Source organism: Anomalospiza imberbis, chromosome 13 (genome assembly GCF_031753505.1).
Source record: "Anomalospiza imberbis isolate Cuckoo-Finch-1a 21T00152 chromosome 13, ASM3175350v1, whole genome shotgun sequence".
NCBI classification, from domain to species: domain Eukaryota; kingdom Metazoa; phylum Chordata; class Aves; order Passeriformes; family Viduidae; genus Anomalospiza; species Anomalospiza imberbis.
The window spans coordinates 698,043-716,525 of record NC_089693.1 but is presented as its reverse complement, the minus strand read 5'-3'; the positions used below and the strand labels follow the sequence as shown (position 1 = coordinate 716,525).

General features: G+C 54.2%; 2 protein-coding genes and 1 non-coding gene across 3 annotated transcripts in view; 1 reads left to right on the top strand and 2 right to left on the bottom strand.

Moving 5' to 3' along the window:
* Positions 1-601: 601 nt before the first annotated feature.
* MORF4L1 (mortality factor 4 like 1) lies at positions 602-16,030 on the bottom strand. Its single transcript, XM_068203462.1, has 13 exons — positions 15,892-16,030; positions 14,050-14,096; positions 11,988-12,055; positions 9,781-9,867; positions 9,548-9,628; positions 7,805-7,867; positions 5,264-5,289; positions 4,607-4,695; positions 4,401-4,502; positions 4,075-4,163; positions 2,815-2,987; positions 2,432-2,516; positions 602-1,275 (listed from the first exon to the last, which is right to left on the bottom strand). The coding sequence occupies exons 1-13, from the start codon at positions 15,929-15,931 to the stop codon at positions 1,191-1,193; spliced, it is 1,035 nt and encodes a 344-aa protein (XP_068059563.1). The 5' UTR covers positions 15,932-16,030; the 3' UTR covers positions 602-1,190.
* Positions 16,031-16,210: 180 nt separating this feature from the next.
* Positions 16,211-16,283, bottom strand: TRNAK-CUU (transfer RNA lysine (anticodon CUU)). The gene has a single exon. It is a non-coding gene; the product is annotated as a tRNA-Lys (tRNA).
* A 1,136-nt stretch (positions 16,284-17,419) lies between these two features.
* ADAMTS7 (ADAM metallopeptidase with thrombospondin type 1 motif 7) overlaps positions 17,420-18,483 on the top strand; it is a 34,146-nt gene continuing 33,082 nt past the window's right edge. The window contains exon 1 of the mRNA XM_068203461.1: positions 17,420-17,541. Within this exon, the coding sequence (XP_068059562.1) occupies positions 17,448-17,541 (94 nt within the window). The 5' untranslated portion in view covers positions 17,420-17,447. The remainder of the gene's footprint in view (positions 17,542-18,483) is intronic.

Sequence of the window (18,483 nt, the reverse complement as noted above, 5' to 3'; positions counted from 1 at the left end):
TCCCTGCCTGCCCAGAACAGAATTCCGAGTAGGAACCCGCCCTGGAAGTGCCACAGCTGCTCCCAGCCCTGCCTCAGTTTCCATGGCAACTTCCCCTCACCCCATTGCTCAATAGCGTTCTTTTTCCATGTAACAGCAGATCCTGCTGCTTTTTCAAACAGCTCCTTATCCAAGCAGACCATCCCAGCCCCAGCACCACTGGGGGCCGTGCTCAGCACAGGAGAGCACCAGGGCAGGGTGGGACACAACCCTGCTGGACTCCTGTCCAGAGAGTGTGCTCACACCTTCCCTCAGCCCCCGGCAGGTGCTGGGAGGGCACACCCATGCTGGGGACACGTGTGGGACCCTCCTGCCCCTCAGGAAAGGCTCAGTCCCACCCCAGAGCAGCCCTGGGACAGGATGGCTCCCAGCTCCCTGGCCCCTGTGGCTTCCTGCAGTAACATCTGTGATTAAAACCTGGTATTTTGCCTGCAAAGAGCAGCTACTCAGAGCCAAGTCATGCAATGCCTTTAAGAGATCCAAACCCCTCATTCCCTTGCTCAGCCTGGCCAGGACACTCACACGGCAGCGACTGATGCAAACACAAACATCAGAAACCACATTTGAAATTAAAAAAGTTTATTTGCAGATCTGTAAAACAGCTCTGCGAAAGACCAACGTTTCCAAACACTACGAGATGAGAATGCCATTTTCCTATCATTAGAATATAAAAAAAAGTCACAGTCCTTCAACTACCCCATGAAAAGCAGACATTTATGAACCCAACATTGAACTTTCAACACCAAAAAGTCACTGGGGTGAGTGAGACAGTCAATAGCACCAAGACAGGTGACACAGCCCTCGTGGTCTGTCATTACTATGGAATAAAGCGGGTTAGTGAGGCCGAGCCTCTGGGGAGAGCAGCCCTACGAGCACTGAGTTCAGACAATGACACACCAGAACACGTTCCTTTACATCCCAGGTGCGCACACCGAGCCAGAAACACCACGGAGCTCCCGGGAGCTCCGACCTTCCACTTTGGGACAAGAAATTCCATTGCAGAACAAGGAATCTTCCAGACTGACGTGGCAGTTGCACTTCACACACACAACTTTAATCACTCTATGTTTACAGGAGCTGTGTGACGGGGAGGTGAAGGACAGGATGCAGAAGTGGACAGTGGTGCAGGATCCAAGCCTTGCTCCAGGGGATTACACTGCTTTCCGGTGGTACTCCGGAGGGGCCACCTCATAGTCACTGGCACTGAACAGCGCAGAGGAATTCTTTGCTAAATATCTACAAAAACAACAAAAACATTACATTGCTTCTTGCCCGAATCCTCTGCTGTTCGGTGAACCTGTCAATCAGGTGTTTGCCTAGACACACAACAAGGTCTGAGAAGCACCAGCCAGTCCCACAGTAGCTGCTCCCATCAGCTCTGCCAAGCGCTTACAGATCTGACAGCTCAGCCCAAAAATCCATTCCAAACGAGCTGCCAAGCACCTCCGGCTCCAGGTGAGCTCCAGCAGCTCAGGACTAACAGGATGAAGCTGTTGGTATTTGAGGTTCAGGCAGCTGCTGTACCAAGAATCGATCTGGTAGTGCTCTACTCACAGGAGCAGGGACAGAACAGGACACCAGGAAGCTCTGTCTGCACAAACAGGGACCCTCGAGGGCTGAGTGAAGGATGGCAAAACAAGGAATGGCCAAAGGTAAAGGCTGTGTGCCATTAATTCTCATGGAATGGGTTCAGGATTTCTGTTCACTGGGTTCACAGTTCTACCTCACAGCCAGAGCTCTTCAGCACCTGCATTCACCTCAGACTGCCCCAAAGGACCAGGGCTATCCCAGGGCAGGCTTTCCCTGGCTACCAGGCTGACTCCTGTCACGCCCTGCTGCAGAGCTGTCCTGGATAAACTGAGGCTTTTCTTTCAGCTTCCAATAGCTCCTAATCATAGGATCACGGAATGATTTGGGTTGGAAGGGACCTTACAGCTCACCTCATTTCACACTGAAGTGTTTTATTATTATCAGGATGTTTTCCTCCTGAACATCCCACGGCTACAGGGTACCATAGCACACTAAAGCCCTAGTGACAGTCTGTCCCAGAAATAACATTCCTGAAGTTCATCACTTTTTAAACATTTGCTCAATTGTTGTTGAGTAACTGTTGTGTAATTTAATAGCTTGCTGGAATTATCATCTGCTCTTTTTAGCAGCTATAAATAAATGTTGAAGCATTTATTTTGCAACAAGGAGCAGATGGGACAGGGTAGGAGTGCAGATTAACAGAACCAGAGAAGTGGAGTCTGGGAGGCTTCACTGCAGCCGTGGGGAAGATCCCACACACAGGCCCCAGTTACACAACAATTCACTGCAAAGGGACAGCCTCACAGCAGCCTGAGCTCCCTGACCTCTCTCTTTCTTGCTGGAAGACCTCACAAGTACTCACTTTAGGAAGTCATGCAAGTAGTTCAAGAGCAAAGCCAGACTCTTCTCATCCAGGGGCGTGTAGGCCAGCATGGCTCCGATGCGCACTGCCCAAAGGAAGGACACTTGTCACAAACACTGCTTCACGTCGCTGTGTCAGTCCACAACCTTACAGCAGCACAGGAAAGCAGCCCAGCAATCTATTCCAACATAGACAATTTCACCCAAACCAACCAGACTTTAAAAATTCATTTCCATCCAAACCCTGCATTGGCCCTGAGCCTTTTGGGTACACGGACAGGGAATGAACCCACCCTTCAGAGCTGCCCGTCACAGGCTCGAGAGGGGCAAAAGCACTTGAATCCTTCCCAGGGCTCTTCACCCCCCTGCCCAGGTGGCACTCACCAAAGAGCCTCAGGAGGTGTGGGGCCCCATAGACCTGGGACATGGGAGCGTCGGGGTGATCCGCCAGGATCTCGGCGTACTGGGGCCTCTCGAACTTGTACAGCAGCTGGGTGCCCAGCATGACATTGAAATACTCCTTGATCCCAGCCACCACCTCGTTGACAGCGTATTCCCTGGGGACAGAGAGCTCTGCAAGGCCTGCTCCAAGCACCAAGGACTGCTCCAGGGCAAGGCTTGGCTCGGGGAGACCACCAAAATTGGGAGGGTCCTTCACAGGCATTCACATCTTGCAAGGAAATTTGTCTGGAGACCTTAAAATCTACAGCCACAGGGAGGGATGCAATTCCAGACCTCCCTGGAAAATGGGCTGTACTGAACGGAGCCAGGATTTAGGCAAACCAAGAGCAGCAGTGCTCAGTCATCCTCTCCAAGAGATGGACTTGGAGCAGCCCTTCTGAAGGCACAGGCAGCACTGGGGACATTCAGCAGCTTTCTCTGTCACCCAAAGCTCATCCCAGCTCACACCACGTTCAAAGGACAACACTGAATTAATTACACTGAGCAGGGGAACAGACCCCTAGTATTTCACGCACCTGCTCCCTTCCTCCCAGGCCTCTCCTGCCAGATTCCTGCAGGCCTCCAACCTCACCCTGCCTGTACAGGACCTGGCAGTGACAGAGGAGCACAACCCTCACCCCGCCCTGCCAACAAATTTAGAACAGGCATCAGGACAATTACATCAGAGCAGGTTAAAACACCCTGACAAGTCAATGATCTGCTTCCTCTTGAATGGAAGAAAATTACTTCCCCTTTCTGTTCTCCCTTTCAAACAGGAAAGTTTCCTGCAGAGTAAACACACCTTGTTTTGCTCACGGCTGATTGCTGGGGTAATTACAAACAGTAATTGGCTTTGCCCATCTGAGTATTTACAAGTCCTCGTGCACCTCCCTGGCCCCTGGCTCTGTGAGGGAGCCCAGGGGCACTGAGCTCACCCCACACAGCTTCTCTGGGAAGTTTCTATCAGCTTCCTTCAGGAAAAGGCCTAGGCCAAGTGGGGGAGCAGAAATCATATCCAGAAAGCAGACGTGCAGTTTGGCATCACTCCCTCAGGATTTCTGAACACTACCATCACCTTGGGCTTGGAACAGGGCATAGGACGTGGGGCTGGGTCAGGTTTCACAACCTTATTCCGTTTTCCATGGAATCCAAGTCCAACAACAGCCAAGGAGGTGTTTAAGGCTGGCAGTGAGCACTACTCACTTGTTATCAGTATTTCCTCGGGATTTTTTGTAGTTTGCATAATCCTCTAAAATGGAGTCCACGTTCTTCTTGGCAGGGAGGTAGAAGAGCTACAAATGAAAACAGAACACATACAAGTTTGTCTCATTCTTGCAGGCATTTATACCTGGAAGCTGAACTGAAACCCTTTCTCACCGGGACATTTCTAGGACGAAATCAGCAGGTTAAGATGATAGAGGTTAGGAAAGGACTGCTCCAAGAGTTTAGTTGGGCATTACAGAAACCCAACCAAGCTGGGCAGCCTGGGACAGTGGAAGCTGTCCCCCAGAGCTGGGCAGGATTTTCACCTGTTTCTGCCTGGTGATCAAGTCCCAGTCATCCACCAGCCATGGCTTCAGCTCTTCAGGGATCTTCACCTTCACTTCAACTCTGTTCATAAACGTCTCCTCCTGAGAACAGCCAAGCCAGAATAATTACTCTCAGGTACTAATTGGGAGCACAGCACCCTCTGTTTTCCACCCAAAATCCCTGGGAGGGAATGGAAAATACTCACACTTTCAACTGTTGGATCCACCCGAGCCCTCTTCTTCCTGGGAGGCTGGGGAGTCTCACTGCTGCTGCTCCCCTCCCCAATGCCTGGAGCTGTGCACAGCACACACAGCAGCAGGAAAAAACAGCAAGGAACATTTAGGGGAAGGATTTCAAAGCAAGGCTCAGATTTTTCTCAGGTCACCTTTGCACCTGTTGGGGTGGTTTTTTTTTAAACTATTACTTCTGTTCTGGGAGTCCCCCTGTTTGTGCCAGTTTAAACTGCTGCACTGGCACTTATCTGAGGGAGGTTTCTGCACTAGAACCACACCAGTCCGTCATATTTTTGGGGGAGAATTTTTGGACCCAGCAGCTCAGCTCTGCAGCCGTGTCACATCTCCATCTCAGTAAGAAAACCTAAGTTTGACGTGGGATATTATTTCAGCAGATCAGCTTCACTTTTCCATTGCAAGAGCCCAAAATCCTGACAGACTGGAACAAGGAGATTTTGTACCAAGCAGAAAAGTGTGAACCTTCCCCTTCCTGAGCAGGGAGAGCCCCAGGAGTCCAGGAGGGACAGCACAAGGGGTCAGTGAATTATTGGGGCAGGTTGAAGGTCTTATTTCAGCTATACATCCTTCACTAGAGAGACCCACTCAGATGCAAAATAAAACACACTTACTTTTCTGCTTGTTCTTTTTTGTTTTCCTGCAAGAAGAACACAAATCAGTGCACATGTCAAGAGAGTGATACTAAAGCAGAAAGCCAGAAAATGGTTCAAGCACAGGGAACAGATCCTCAGGGGTCTGGGCAGTGTTTAGCTAAGGACACACAGAGGAAATACAAGCTACAGCTTGGCTTCAGAGCTATGGCACCATGAGATTCTTCGTGGAACAGGTCAGAATTCACAATTTTTGGGGAGTTTTGTCCTTCCCACGTGCTCTTGGAAAGCTACACGAGGTTTGTGGCTGTTGTATTTCAGACAGAATATGGCACAAGCAAACAGAAGTGCTGGGAATTCCCAGAAAAATCTCACTCAACTGAATTAACTTCCAGTACAAGACTGAAAAAACCCCTCCAGCTTTACCAGTGCAGCAGCAGAGGGAAGATGCAGGAGCACTTTGTCTATTTACTACCCATTTTTGGGAAGTTTTAGTTGGAGTACCATGACTCCTCCTCAGTTTGCTCCCTGCCAACAGCAGCCTGGATCCACTGCTCAAAAACTGGGCACTGGGTGGATAAAACTCTACCAGGCCAACACTGACGCCTCAGAAATTCAGCACTCCCTCAAGTGACTCTTGTTTTCAGGCTCTGGACTGGGTTTATCAGGGCCAGGGAACAGGCAGAGGTCTGAGGAAGGGCTGGAGAGAGGAGAGTAAAGGGTTTGTTTAAAGGCAAAGCAGCTGAAGTGAGGCTGACTGTGGGCAGGATAAAGCTCGTCCCTCAGAGGGAGCAAGTCCCAGGGTAAGGCACTAACAGTGGGCTGGTGCACTGAAGAGAAAGGCTTTTCTTCCAAACCCAAAGCCAACAGGAAGAGGGAGCCCTTCCCAGGATTAGTTCACAAGATAAAAATCAGGTTAACAATTAAAACAGAAGCAGAGTTTTTTTAAAACTGCATTTAGATATTTACAACCAGATGTTATTCCCTAATTTGTTACTCAGTGCCATATCTTCCCTCCAGAACACTTGGTTACCCTTCCTATTTTTCAAGCACCCGTTAACTCTGACTGTTTCCTGATTTTTAGGCCCATGAAATGTAGAATAATCTCTTGGAAGCTGGAATTCAGCAGAGCTACATTTAACAGAGTCAGAAGGTGTTGCATAGGCAGCCATAAAGCCTGTTTTAACTACACATTTTTTCTGCTACAGCTTCCAGTTATCAGAGGATGAGTAATTATTTTAAACCCCAACCTGCATTTCATACATATTTCTATTTGATCTCAGATTGCTTCACAGCTTTTGGAACCAGTTGCTGCAGTTTGCAGAACAGTTACCCTGAGCAGACTCAAACAAAAGCACAGCGCAAGGAGCAGGTTGTGAGCTCTGCCTCCCGACACCAACACTGCTCCCAAGGAAAACTCCTTGGCGCTGCCTTCCAGGAGCTCCAGGCTGCAGGAAGCAGCCTCTAGAAGGATCCAGGGCTGAAAGCCTGGAGTCAGCTGCACACAGGGAGAGTCCTGCCACTGCCGCCAGCCCGGCCACAAAGGTGCAGGGCAGCGGAGCTGCCAAGGGGCTTCCAACAACCCCAGACAAGGCCCTGCTGCCAAAGCACCCCAGGGCAGCCGAGGGCCCCCTGGGCCTGCCAGAACCCCGGGGAGAACCCAGGGGAGAACCCAGGAGAGAACCCAGGGCCTGCCAGAACCCAGGGGAGAACCCAGGGGAGAACCCAGGGGAGAACCCAGGGCCTGCCAGAACCCAGGGGAGAACCCAGGGGAGAACCCAGGGGAGAACCCAGGGCCTGCCAGAACCCAGGGGAGAACCCAGGGGAGAACCCAGGGCCTGCCAGAACCCAGGGGAGAACCCAGGAGAGAACCCAGGGCCTGCCAGAACCCCGGGGAGAACCCAGGGGAGAACCCAGGAGAGAACCCAGGGCCTGCCAGAACCCCGGGGAGAACCCAGGAGAGAACCCAGGGCCTGCCAGAACCCCGGGGAGAACCCAGGGCCTGCCAGAACCCAGGGGAGAACCCAGGAGAGAACCCAGGGCCTGCCCAGAACCCAGGAGAGAACCCAGGGCCTGCCAGAACCCCGGGGAGAACCCAGGGGAGAACCCAGGAGAGAACCCAGGGCCTGCCAGAACCCAGGGGAGAACCCAGGGCCTGCCCAGAACCCCGGGGAGAACCCAGGGGAGAACCCAGGGGAGAACCCAGGGCCTGCCCAGAACCCAGGAGAGAACCCAGGGCCTGCCCAGAACCCCGGGGAGAACCCAGGAGAGAACCCAGGGGAGCTGAGGGCACCCAGGGCCTGCCCAGAACCCAGGAGAGAACCCAGGAGAGAACCCAGGAGAGAACCCAGGAGAGAACCCAGAACCCAGGAGAGAACCCAGGGGAGAACCCAGGGGAGCTGAGGGCTTCTAGGGCCTGCCAGAACCCAGGGGAGAACCCAGGGGAGAACCCAGGGGAGAACCCAGGGGAGAACCCAGGGCCTGCCCAGAGCCCAGGGGAGAAGCCGGGGAGAACCAGGTGGCCCCGGGCTGGCAGCCCCGTGTGGCCCAGGCCCCACTCACCGTGTGGAGATGGCCGGGGTCTCCAGGCAGCAAACGGTGTGGGCTCCATCCCGCCGGAAGAACCTGGGGACAGGGCACACGCAGCTCGTGGGCAGCCCTCCCTCACACAGCCCAGCAGGCCAGCACCTGCCCTCCTGGCAGCTCATCCCCGTGAGCATTCCCGGGGACAAGCTGTGCTTGCACTAGCGCCGCTGCCGCCTGCTCAGCTGAAGGGCAAGTTCTAGAGTATCGACCACCTTTCCCTCAGAGCCTCCAGGAGTGCCACAGAAGGGGCATTCTGAGGCCCACAGAGGTGGACAGTGTTACCCTTTTAGAACAGCTGCGTGAACAGTTTCTCCCCTCCTCACCACCAGTACTTCGTGTGCCTGCAGTGAGCCCAGGGAACGACCCAGAGGCTGGGTTTTGGAAGTGTATTTTGGGAAGCATTACTCTGTAGGGCAAACAACACACACTCGCAGCTGAGTCAAACCCACAGCCACCATCAGCTCCCTCCCAGCACTCACATGGGAGACACTCAGCTGGAACAGCCCTTTAAGCAGCCAAATCAGTGCTGCTCATCATTCAGACCTGTTTTAATTAGATTTTAATGACACTCCTTATCAGCTGCCCACGCAGAGTTGGGCTGGGTTTTGTCTGGCCCCACTTGAGGACAGCAGTGAGTGGCTGCTCCTGAGCTGGAGCTCTGCCGGCAGCACCTGAGCACAGGGGAGCACCCAGCCAGCACCAGGCTCCAGCAGATCTGGGGGGATCCAGCGGGGATCCAGCAGGTCCCACTGGCTCCCCTTTCCCCAGACCAGGAGCCAGCTACAGCCCTGGCCAGGCTTTGGCCAGTCCCAAAGTGAAACTGCCCCAGGATGCAGAGCAAACCCCAATTCCCTGTCCCCACCCGTGCTGCACTCCTCAAAGCCAAGATTCACATTCCACAGCAAACCTGCCCCTGAGCGAGCCCTGCGACCTGAGGCTGCTGCCAATCCACTTCTGAAGAACTGCAGCTTCCTCGTGACAGCCAGAACCACAAATGAAATTAGAGAGTCAAAACATCCCATTAGTAAGGGCCATGTTCATCATTAAGTGAAACCCTGCCCAAAGAGAACATGGCAAATGAGCAGAGCTGGACTGATTGAAAATCTACCATGAAACGTCTCCTGAAACACCAAAAGGATGGAGTGAAGGAAATCTGACAGTCACAGCTCAAATTAACTTTTCTAGTAGATGCCTGAGCTTGCTTCTGGTCTCTTAGGATGCAAACCCATTTTTAATTGCGTATTTATTGGTTTAGTTTTGTCAAAACCAGCCAAAGAAAGGCTCTTTAAATGCAGTTTTGACAACTGCACCATGGCAGAAGGCAAGGCATTGTGAGGATTTATTCCAAAGTGCTGGAAGAGCTGGGAAATTCTACAGAGAAACTGATTTTACTGAGGTATACAAGACTTATGAGGAATCACCACTTTTTGAGTGTCAGGTCACCAACAATAGACTGCAAAAAAATGTAGAGTGTGTCTGCTCAGCACCTCAATTCAACTTTAACTGTGCACCATCTAAAAGGCATTTTAAATGAAATACTTTAACAAAGGCCTTTTTGGTGCCATTAAACTGCTTTTGCACAGGCTGTGCCACAAGAAATGGAGCTGAGCTGCAGAGCCATTAAAACTGACAAGCCACAGTTTGGGAGGGCGTTTGGGCAGGGTCTGGGGGTGGTTTGACTTGTTGGGATTTTTTATTTTTAAACAAGAAGAATCTTACACTTCAACATTCTTCTGCTGCAGACCAGAAGTCTTCTTGCCTGGAGCAGCTCCTCTCATCTTCCCCTCTGCATATTGTTCCCTTTAAACAGAGCGTATTCAGAAATAAGATTTTGGTGGGGAAAGAAGCTTCTTTGACTTTGGTTTGAAACTCAGTAACTTCCCCTGATAACTGTGCATTGGAGCTCTGTTAAACAAATATTCCCTGACAACCCCTTCTTCCCCTCTACTCACTGGTTGGCCTTCTGGAGTTCTTTTTGTTTCTGCAGGTTGGTATCCACGTATTTGAGCACTCTGCTTTCTGGAACCCATTCATCCCAGCTGGAAAAAACCCAGAGACAAATAAATCAGCACTCAAAACCATCCCATGATTGCCTTCTACACACAACAGTCAATTAAAAACTTCACAGAATTCGGGACTAAACTCTGCTTGGTGTCAAGTCATGGACTGGCACAACTCAAGTTACCAAACGCTCCCCACTGCCTGCAGCTGGAAGGATTTATCCAGGGAAGTGTAACCCTCTGGCATTTCCAGCTTCCCAAACTTAAAGGAGGGGCAATTTAGGAGGGAGAGAACAGTCTTTAATTCAAAAAAAGCACCACAGGAAAGAAAAAAAATATGCTTACAAAATTATGGGATATCTGTAGCCATAGTGTATTACTGAGAAAGTTTCCTTTATCTATTCCAACATTTTATAGGTTAACAAATTCAGCAATAGGGTCTTACTGTAAGGAGAAGAGCTCTGATTTCTGTCTGTGAAGGAAACCAAGATGGCATGAATATTTGCAGAATCTGAAGTGAACGATTTAAGAGAACAGGTGTTGGGGAAACTGCCATTACAGCAGGAATTCCACTTCAACACAGAGTGCCTCAGCTGAGCAATCTGACAACTTATCTCAAATAAAACACATTAAAAGTGGCCATTCTCAAGTACATCAGTTAAAGCTCTTCATGAAGAGCTCTGTGCCATTTTTCAGCAGCTGCCAGTCTTGGAGCAGCACGTGGCCAAACCAATATTGCTGCAGGAGCACCAGGACTTCAGAGGGTGGAGAGAAGGCAAGGGCAGCACCTGCAGACTGCAGAGAGACACCTGCAGCTGTGCCCAAGGACTCTGGGGTTTGGGCAGTGCTCTGCTCAGCTGTCTAAGCCACTTATCCCACTCCTGCCTGTCCAGCTGCAAGAGAACCTTCCAGAAGTGCTGTGTGCCCAGGTGACACCTCTGTGCCCCACGGTGACAAAGCTTTCTGGTATCCTGACTGTTGGTAGTGGCAAAATAATTCCAAGTCAGGCCCTGACAGCTGCAGGTGAGGGCTGTGCTGCCCTGGCTCTCACAGCAACGCCACTTTTAATGTCCTTAATTGGAGCTTGAAGGCAAAAATGAAAACTCAAAGAGCGCAAGCAAGAAAAGCGGGATCAGGACACCACCTCTGCCCCCTCCATGGCACAAACAAGGGAAGGAAGGGCCACACTGATGCTGCCTCGTTAAGAGGAGCCACCACACAAAGGGATTGTGCCCCTGTAAGTGTTGTGTTTACACTGAGCCATCCCCTGGCCCTCTGGCAGCAGGGAGAGCGGATGCAATTAAAAGTCACATCTAAAACACGAGGTTCAGCTTTTAGTCACATCACAGAGATCAAGACTGCTGTGACTAAGAGTCCTCAGCATTGAAATGAAACCAAACCAAACAGGAAACTGCCCTCTGACACTTCTGGGTCTGAAGAGCTGAGGTTTTTAATCACCTGGAAAAAACCTCCATCTCCTAAATTCAATCCGAGGGGTAGAAAACAACTCAAACAAAGGGAGAAAAGTACATCATTGTAACAACCTCATGGAAGCTGTCACCTTTAATGGGCTCAACATTTATCCCACAGAGGTGCCTGTAACCCTCAGCCATCTCCCACCTGGAACCCTGCCAGTTTTGCAGGAGGGAAAAGCATCTGTAAGTTTACTTTAATCTGAGGGGCTGCAGCTGAAACACCGGCTGCACCTGCTGCCAAGCCAGCCTGAAGCCAGCCTTCAGCAAGCTGTGCTCCAAAATCCCCTGAATACCCGGGGTAAGAGGCAAGGGCAGGGGATCTGAGAGGTTTTGCCCCACCTCAGTAGGAGCTGCCCTTCCTCCCAAGGCATAACAAGGAAGTTTTCATAGCAGAGGTTTCTGCCAGGGAGGAACTCCAGTGTTTCCCACCCTGAACAACCAGAATGTCCCAGAGCATTCCCAGCAGCCTCCTGCCAGCTCTGCAGGAAATGGCCAGTTTGGCAATGTTCTCAGTGTTCCATAAATCAGGTATTGAATCAGCAGCTCAGGTATTAAATCATTCTGGTCAATCCCAGAGGATCCCAGCAGGGACATGGCAGTGCTGCTGCACGCAGCCCACACTCAGACAAAACATCTCTCTGGAAAGGAAAGAGAAATCTTGCTTTTATTGCATGCACTACTTACTTTTTATTCCAGCCACTGTAATGGATAAAGTATTTCACTTGCTTGTCCTTTATGGCAACCTTTACGCACTGGAACAAAGAAGAAAGGTCAGTCAGTCCCAGGGAAAACAAGGAGATCTCGGGAAATTTTCTGCTTTAGCTTGCAGAGTTTTCCCTGCCCCTGAACTTCTTGGCTGTACAAATCAAATCCAGCAACTCAACACTTCCTCCAGGAAGTTCAAGTCCTGCTCTGGAGGTGCTGAGATTCAGCTGCCAGTGCCCCCCTGAGCAGCGACAGAACGAGGCTGCTGTAAAACCTGCAGGGCTCCAGATTTGAGTCTTTTTTAAAAAGGGGGTTTTCTTCCATTGAAGTAAAAACTGCTCCCAAGATTATAACTGGTATTTTCCTGGCATGCAGAGCCACCTCCAAGTGTTTGAGAGGGCAGAACCTTTGGCTATACAACATTTTCTCAAGAGCACACTTGTGCTGTACCCACTTCAGCTACAAAATATTGCCAGAGAGGAACCTCCTGTTTCAGGAGACATCTGCAAAATGCCACACATGGAACTTAAACCCAGGCTCACGTGAACCTGCAGCCAGGACCAAGGTTCTCCTGCTGCTGCTGGCTCCTCTGCTGCAGCAGTGCTTGTTCTGACAGCCTGGAGCTAAACCCAGCCACACACAGCCTGTGCCTGCCTCTGCTTGTTCTGGAGAATAAAGGGGCTGAGCACCAAGCAAAAGATGACTCAAATACAGCTCTGTAGCAAAATATTTTCCCTGCTGGGGGTTAGAAGGGCCTGAAGTGAATCTGCTTTAACTCTGCATGGCAGAGATGCACAAACATGCCACGAGCCCTCACAAAGAGCTGCTCTGACCACCTTGCTGTGGGACACCAAGGATGTGGTCAGGAACAAAGCAACTGCTGGGCTGAGAACCAACCACAGGAGAAAAACAGATCAAAGGAGCAGCAAGAAAGACAAGGTTGTTATTCATTACTACTGACAAAGCAGCTTTTAAAATTAAACCCCTTAAAACAAACAAGTCAAACCTTTTTAAAATTAAACTCCAAGATCATTCTGCCAGTGCAGGAACTCAGAAGGATCCACTCAGTACAAAGAGCCAGCCAAAACCCACTTGTGAGCTGGGAAATCCCTTGCAGCACCCAGCTGGCACAGCCTGCTCCTGCAGCACTCATTCCACTGGGGCAAGAGGAGGGCAAGCACAGCTGCTGTCCAGCTCGGGCTGTCCCAGTGGCACAAGGTTATTTCCTCAAAACCAGAGGCCTCCATCAGCCTCCTCTCTGCAGGCACTGGCACAACATCCCTGAGCACACATTCCCAGCAAAAGGTGGGAATTGTCCCACACTCCCACAACCTCATCCTCCTGTTCCAGAGGCAGGAAAGAGCAGAGCAGGAGCCCTAGGGTGGGAATGGTTTGGAGCAGCCCAAACCCTCTCAGTGCTCTGGTGAGATTTTGGCACTACAACAACTCTTTCTCCTGAAGAGAGAAGCTGAGTGTTTCTCCTGCCTCCCTGTGTTAGCATTCACTGACACCAAACCCTAAAGCATTTAAATCCCTGCCTGAGGTGCCCCAGGAATTTCTGCACACCTTCCAACCCACACAGCTCCAAGAGCCCTTTCCTCCCCTTGCAGAGGGAGTGGGGGCACAAATCTGCAGTGCAGGCTCCTGTGGTTGAAGAGCCAGAACTGGGACTGCCACTTCCTTTGTCACTGCAGTGCAGCTCCTCCTGGGCACTGCTGCTGTGGAAGACCACGGGCTGTGCTCAGCCCCCTCCCCCTGAGCAGCTCAGGCACCAAATCCTGCAGCACAAAGTGCTCTGGGATATTTCCAGTGTTCGGGGATGTTCTAACAGCCTTCGGGAGCTTCCCAGAATAGATGCACGGTGCCACTGGGCTCCCGGAAATTGTTCTGGAATAGAGCCCCAGGGTTTGAAATTGATTTCAGACAGCTTTTTGTTAATTTTAGTTCCAGCCCTTGGTCCCATCTAGAGGCACAGCAGACAGACACATGTCCTTGTTTTCCTGGGCAGCAGCAGGAGCCACCTGCAGCCACCCACACCCACCTTGGCTTCATAAAGGAGAGGTCCATGGAAACAAAGCACCCGCTCACCTGCAAGGGAAGCACAGAGAAACAGCTCAGAGGGCCATGCCCACAGCCTGTGCCGCCAGGAGCAGCACAGAGCAGCCCGGGGGCAGCTCCCAGGCAGGAACTGCCCCGAGATCAAATTCTCTGTCCCACCAAGGGGGTCAGAGCAGAGATCCCCGAGAGCCCAGGAGCAGCCGCACACACACAGCGCAGTCACAGTGCTGGTGACTTTGGCAGCACCTGGCAGCAAACCCCACACTCCTGGCCCTCCCTGGCATTCCCAGATCCCCTCCCCAGCCTCAGCTCAGGCTGCAGCCCCCACAGCAGGCTGGGCTCAGCCACAGGCAGGCAGAGCTGCCCCTCCGAGGGGTTACTGATCCAGGGCACTCTCCTAACACCCCACCTCTGCACCTGAAGCTCCTGACACCTGAAAGCCACTGTCACCCGTGTGCTTTCCTTGCAGGAAGGGCAGCACGTGGCATTCCCAGCTCAGCGGAGTCAGGAAGAGAAACCCCCATGCTGCTTCCCCACCCAGCCTGTGGGACAGGGCTGGGCAGCAGCAGAACCCCCTCACTCTGGGCTTTGGAGCAGGAGGAGATTGTCCCTCAGCCTGGTTTTATCTCCTCGTGGCCAAGCCTCACGGTGTGGTTCCACTGTGGGAGCTGCAGGGTACTTAACACAGGAGATCTGAGGGCACATCTCCTCCTGGAAGCTGCAGTGCCTCCCGGATTTGGGGAGATGAGCTGCAGAACTGTGAAATGCTTCTGTGTCTCAACAAAGAAAAGGGCTCCGAAGGGTTCTGCCCGAAGTGCCCACACCGATACATCACACAGTCGGTACTTTTATTTATTTAAAAATGTCCCTACAGACGGGGCCGACAATCAGAGGTGACATTACCACCCCCACTGTCACGGTGCTCACAGTGCTGGTGGCAGACACACCTCTGCCTCAGAGCTGTGCAGTGCTTCCCAGGAGAGATGCCCACAGTTACTGAGGAACACTCATGTTTAAAGAACACACGGATGATCTGCAGAAAGGGTTCTTTGTCTCCATGATAACCCGGCAGGCTCCTGCTCCCTCACACAAGGGCTGTTCCCTGGACCCACACACTGCTCCTCACACCAAAGCTCATCCCAGCCCACCCCTGCCATGGGCAGGGACACCTTCCCCTGTCCCAGGCTGCTCCCAGCCCTATCCAGCCTGGCCCGGGACATTCCAGGGATCCAGGGGCATCCATCTTACACTGCACTGCTATTTTCATTTATCTTACTTTATTAATCTCAACCTCGACCATTACCTAACAATCAAAATATACGCACAAAAATCCTCCTAAAAAGCCGGATTCATCCTCATTCACCTAAACCCCGGTGCTCTGCGGCAGATGTGGATTCCAGCTGTGCTGGAATCCTCCGCTGCCTCCATGAATCCTCCCGCACTGGGCTCCCTTCCGGGGGACAATCAGCAAACAACCACCATTTCCCAAACGCACTAAAACGAAACCCCCGAGAAACCAGAGGGATTTCAGCACTTTTAATGCCAAGGAACGCCCGCGCAGCAGAATGAGGGATATCTGCAAGAACGGGGTGGGAAGGGCCCGCGTGCCGCCGGGGGGACAGAGGAGGGCCGGCAAGAGACAAAGCCTGCGGAACCCAGCTTTCCCACCCATTCCCACCTGGTCGGGGCTGAGCAGGCAGCGCTGCGAGCCAAATTCCCCCGAGCGCCGGGGCCAGGGGCGAGCCCCCCGCGCCGGGCGCGGCCCGCAGCCCCCGCAGCCCCCGGGCCCGCCCTGCCCGCAGCGCCGAGCCCTGCCCGCACTCACCCTCCTGGAACTTGGGCTTGGGGTCCTGCTTGGGCGCCATTTATAAGGGCCGGTCCCTCCTCCGGCCGCTCCCCGCGGGGCCCCGGCGCTGCCCGGCCCGGCCCCGGCGCTGCCCGGCCCGGCCCCGCCGCGCAGCCGCGGCTCGGGCATGCCGGGACATGGAGTCCGCGGGCTCCCCGCCCGCTCCGCCGCGCTCCGCTGGGCGTGCGGGGCCGGCTTGGCTGCCGAGCGCTGGCTGCCCGCGCCCTGGGGAGCCGGACTGGGGCGGGGGAGGAAAAAATTAATAAAAACCAACAAAAAAAAGGAAAAAAAATTGATGCGCCCAACGTGGGGCTCGAACCCACGACCCTGGGATTAAGAGTCCCATGCTCTACCGACTGAGCTAGCCGGGCACTACACTCATCCGGCGGCGGCCGCGGGTGTCGGCACTGGCCCGCCGGCTGTGAGCGTTCCTGCTCCGGCCGCCAGAGGGCGCGCGCCCCGGCTGATTGGCGTAGTTAACGCTAATTAACACAGTTATCGCCTAATTAAACACCGTCCCAAACGTTATCCCATCGGCCCGGCAGGGGCGCAGCGGCCGGAGATGCGGCCGTCCCCGGAAAGCTGTGGGATGCCGGAGCCGCGAGCAGCCCCCGAGGGGGTAATTAATAGAGACGAGTGATCCCGGGTGTTTGCTCCCGGTGCGCTTCCACCTGAGAGAAAATAAAAGGAGGCAGCGACGGGCAGCCCCGGCTGAGGAGAGGGGGAACATGGCGGCATTAGCCAAGGACCGTTTTTCATTTCTGACCGAAAATTCTCTGAATTTTTGTGATTTTTTTTTTTTTTTTTGTAATCGCAGTCTTCACGGCGGGGCGGACGAGGCAAAACAGCAAGGGAGCGCCAGGGGGCGCCATGGGCCACGCCGGCAACGCGTACGATAAACCCCGCCCCTAATGTGCATATCCCCGCCCCTAATGTGCATAACCCCGCCCATCCGGTGTGCCTCGATCCCTGGAGCAGAGCTGGGCAGAGCTAAAGGAATGAAGCAGGGCGTTATTGAATCCCTGCTCGGGTACAGCTTGGCCGGTGCAAGAGCCCGGCCGTGGCTACACCCGAGTTGGACTCCAAGTCAGGAGTTTTCACACTTTTATAAGTCTTGGTGCCTTTCCATATTGGGGTTCATTGTCCAATTGCAGCTCCGGGTTGTGCAGTCCCATCCTGCCAGATTGCTCTCCTCCATTCCCTGCTGTTTGCGCTTTTTGGGGCTGAAGCTTGTTTCTGGGCTGGAGAAGGATTGTTCTGTGTGGCTGAGCTGTGAGAACTGCTCACACTCTGTATGAAGCTCAGAGTTACACACTAACGCAGCACAGAATCTGGAAAATAGGAAAGCTGAAATTTAGGGTATCAGTATAGCCCCGCCCCCGATGTACATAACCCCGCCCACTGAGCTACATAACCCCTCCCATCTGCTGTGCATAACCCCGCCCCTAACGCGTAACACCACCCATCTGATGTGCATAGCCCCGCCCCCTGTTGTGCATAGCCCCGCCCCGGCGGAGCCCCCAGCCCCCGCAGCCATGGCGGCCCCGGCCGCGCTGCGCCCGCTCCTGCCCCTCGTCCCCGTCGCCGCCGCGCTGGCGCTGGCCGCGGGCGGGGGCACCGCGGGGACAGGTCCGGGGCGACAGCACGGCGGGGACAGCACGGCGGGAGGGGCGCGCGGGGGGTCCGCGGGATGAGGGCGGGATGTCCGTGGAGCGCCGGGTGTCCGCGGGGTTGTCCGCGGGGATGAGCGCCGGGTGTCCGCGGGGTTGTCCGCGAGAATGAGCGCCGGGTGTCCGCGGGGTTGTCCGCGGGGATGAGCGCCGGGTGTCCGCGGGGTTGTCCGCGGGGATGAGCGGGAGGAGCGCCGGGTGTCCGCGGGGTTGTCCGCGGGGATGAGCGGGAGGAGCGCCGGGTGTCCGCGGGGTTGTCCGCGGGGATGAGCGGGAGGAGCGCCGGGTGTCCGCGGGGTTGTCCGCGGGGATGAGCGGGAGGAGCGCCGGGTGTCCGCGGGGTTGTCCGCGGGGATGAGCGGGATGAGCGCCGGGTGTCCGCGGGGTTGTCCGCGGGGATGAGCGGGAGGAGCGCCGGGTGTCCGCGGGGTTGTCGGCGGGGATGAGCGGGGCGCTCGGCGGGGCCGAGCCGGACAGCCCGGTGCCCCCGCCGGACAGCCCGGTGCCCCGCCGCTGCCGCGCTCGCCCCCCGGGCTGGGCACGGTCGAAGCCGGCAGCCCCGGTCCCCTCCCGGCTGCCCGCGCTGAGCCCGCCTGGGGAGGCTCCGGGGCGCTCCGTGCCCTAGAAACGGCGTGTCCCAACACCGCCTCAAAGCGGGGATTCCGTGTTTTGGGAGATTTTCGTTGTTTGTTCGGTGTTTTTTTTTTTCTACTTCCAGCGGGAGTTAACAGAGGCAAGCCGGGGCAGGGCCGGGCTCCGCAGCTGCCTGACTCCCCCTCGCCCAGCCGGCCCCAACCCTGACCTTAACGCTGTCCCCCGCAAGCCCCAGCGCTGGCCCCGAGGGCAGAGGGGCGGGCGCAGTCCCTGCTGTCCCTGCTCCGTGCCGTCCCAGCGGGCACAT

Coding starts and splice junctions, on each gene's coding strand:
- MORF4L1 (XM_068203462.1), bottom strand. CDS start 15,931: ATGGCGCCCAAGCAGGACCCCAAGCCCAAGTTCCAGGAGG. Junction 9,629..9,780: donor GAACTCCAGAAGGCCAACCA/GTGAGTAGAGGG, acceptor CTCTGTTTAAAG/GGAACAATATGCAGAGGGGA. Junction 4,696..5,263: donor AAAAAAGAACAAGCAGAAAA/GTAAGTGTGTTT, acceptor TGCTGTGCACAG/CTCCAGGCATTGGGGAGGGG.